Here is a 1,211-nt window from a genome sequence, read left to right as displayed (position 1 = left end):
TATTTATTTTATTGTTTTCAAAGCCGACAGGTTAAAGTATTATTTAGACTTGGAATGTTTTGGGGAAAAAAATAACTGCGGTCATATTATATATTACAACGGCCTGCCATACTTGAGACGTTTATTTTAGCTCCATCCACTAGATGGCAGCATCTAGAATGAAAGCTGTGGGAAAACTTCAAATGAAAAAGAAAACGTCATATCACAGGGACAAAATATGGAGGGCATGACTTTTTAAGTTTTTAATTTGTTCTTATCCCGAACTAACGTTTTTCCCCGCCCGCAATGTTGGCCTGTAAACGAATCTGTAGCAACACCGTAATCTCCGCGCTTCGTAGCCACCGAGTACGTACCGCTAACGGTCCTAGTTTGAAATGTTTATCCTGTGTTTTTATTCATTTCTTTCATTTCTGTGCAGGTAGCTGTTTCTGGTCAGATCGTGCAGAGATGTTTGTCCACACAAACAGACGGAGAGGTCCGCATCGCAGAAGTACTGAAAGAGAAGTTTCCTTTGGCTTCAAAGCTCAAAGTTGTGGATATATCAGGTAAATGCTACCGTATTAACATATTGGTTTTCATAAGTCTTGGTATTTAAACTATAAAAACATGCTGGCAGCAGCAGAGAGGGACAGGACAAGCTCAAAAAGAAAAGGTAGACTATTTGGTTGGCCATTATTTCGAACTAGTTTTAGTTAAATATGTCGCACCACTGTTTATATTTGCCATGATTGAATGAATTATGTTTATGTCACTAGGTGGTGTACTAGAGTATAGATACAGAGTTACAGTTGGTTATGCAGAATATGGATGAAGGCTGGCCAATAGGCTCGTGTTCACAGTTTTTCAAAGTTAAGGCGGATCTAAGTGTTGTGAATGGACTGTTACTGAAAAACAACAGAATTATGATTCAACAAGTATTATGACAGGATATTCTACAACGGATACATGAGGGTCACCTTGGCATTGAAAAATGTAAAAGAAGAGCTGGAGAATCTGTTTTCTGGCCTGGACTAAATAAGGACATTGAAACCCTAATCAGTCAATGTGAAACATGTCAGACATTTAGAAATAAACAGAGTAAAGAACCTATGATAATGACTGACATTCCAACATCACCATGGCTGAAAGTAGGACTGGATTTGTTTCATTTTAAAGGAAAAAACTATTTAGTAATCATTGATTACTTTTCAAACTATCCTGAAATGGCTCTA

General features: G+C 37.5%; 1 protein-coding gene across 1 annotated transcript in view; it reads left to right on the top strand.

Moving 5' to 3' along the window:
* The first annotated feature begins 185 nt into the window (after positions 1-185).
* Positions 186-1,211, top strand: part of bola3 (bolA family member 3) — a 4,384-nt gene continuing 3,358 nt past the window's right edge. Inside the window, exons 1-2 of the mRNA XM_014027173.1 lie at positions 186-345; positions 419-545. Of these exons, the coding sequence (XP_013882627.1) occupies positions 286-345; positions 419-545 (187 nt within the window). The 5' untranslated portion in view covers positions 186-285. The remainder of the gene's footprint in view (positions 346-418; positions 546-1,211) is intronic.

Source organism: Austrofundulus limnaeus, unplaced genomic scaffold (genome assembly GCF_001266775.1).
Source record: "Austrofundulus limnaeus strain Quisiro unplaced genomic scaffold, Austrofundulus_limnaeus-1.0 Scaffold5, whole genome shotgun sequence".
In the NCBI taxonomy this organism is placed as follows: Eukaryota; Metazoa; Chordata; class Actinopteri; order Cyprinodontiformes; family Rivulidae; genus Austrofundulus; species Austrofundulus limnaeus.
This window is presented reverse-complemented; position numbering and strand designations above follow the sequence as displayed.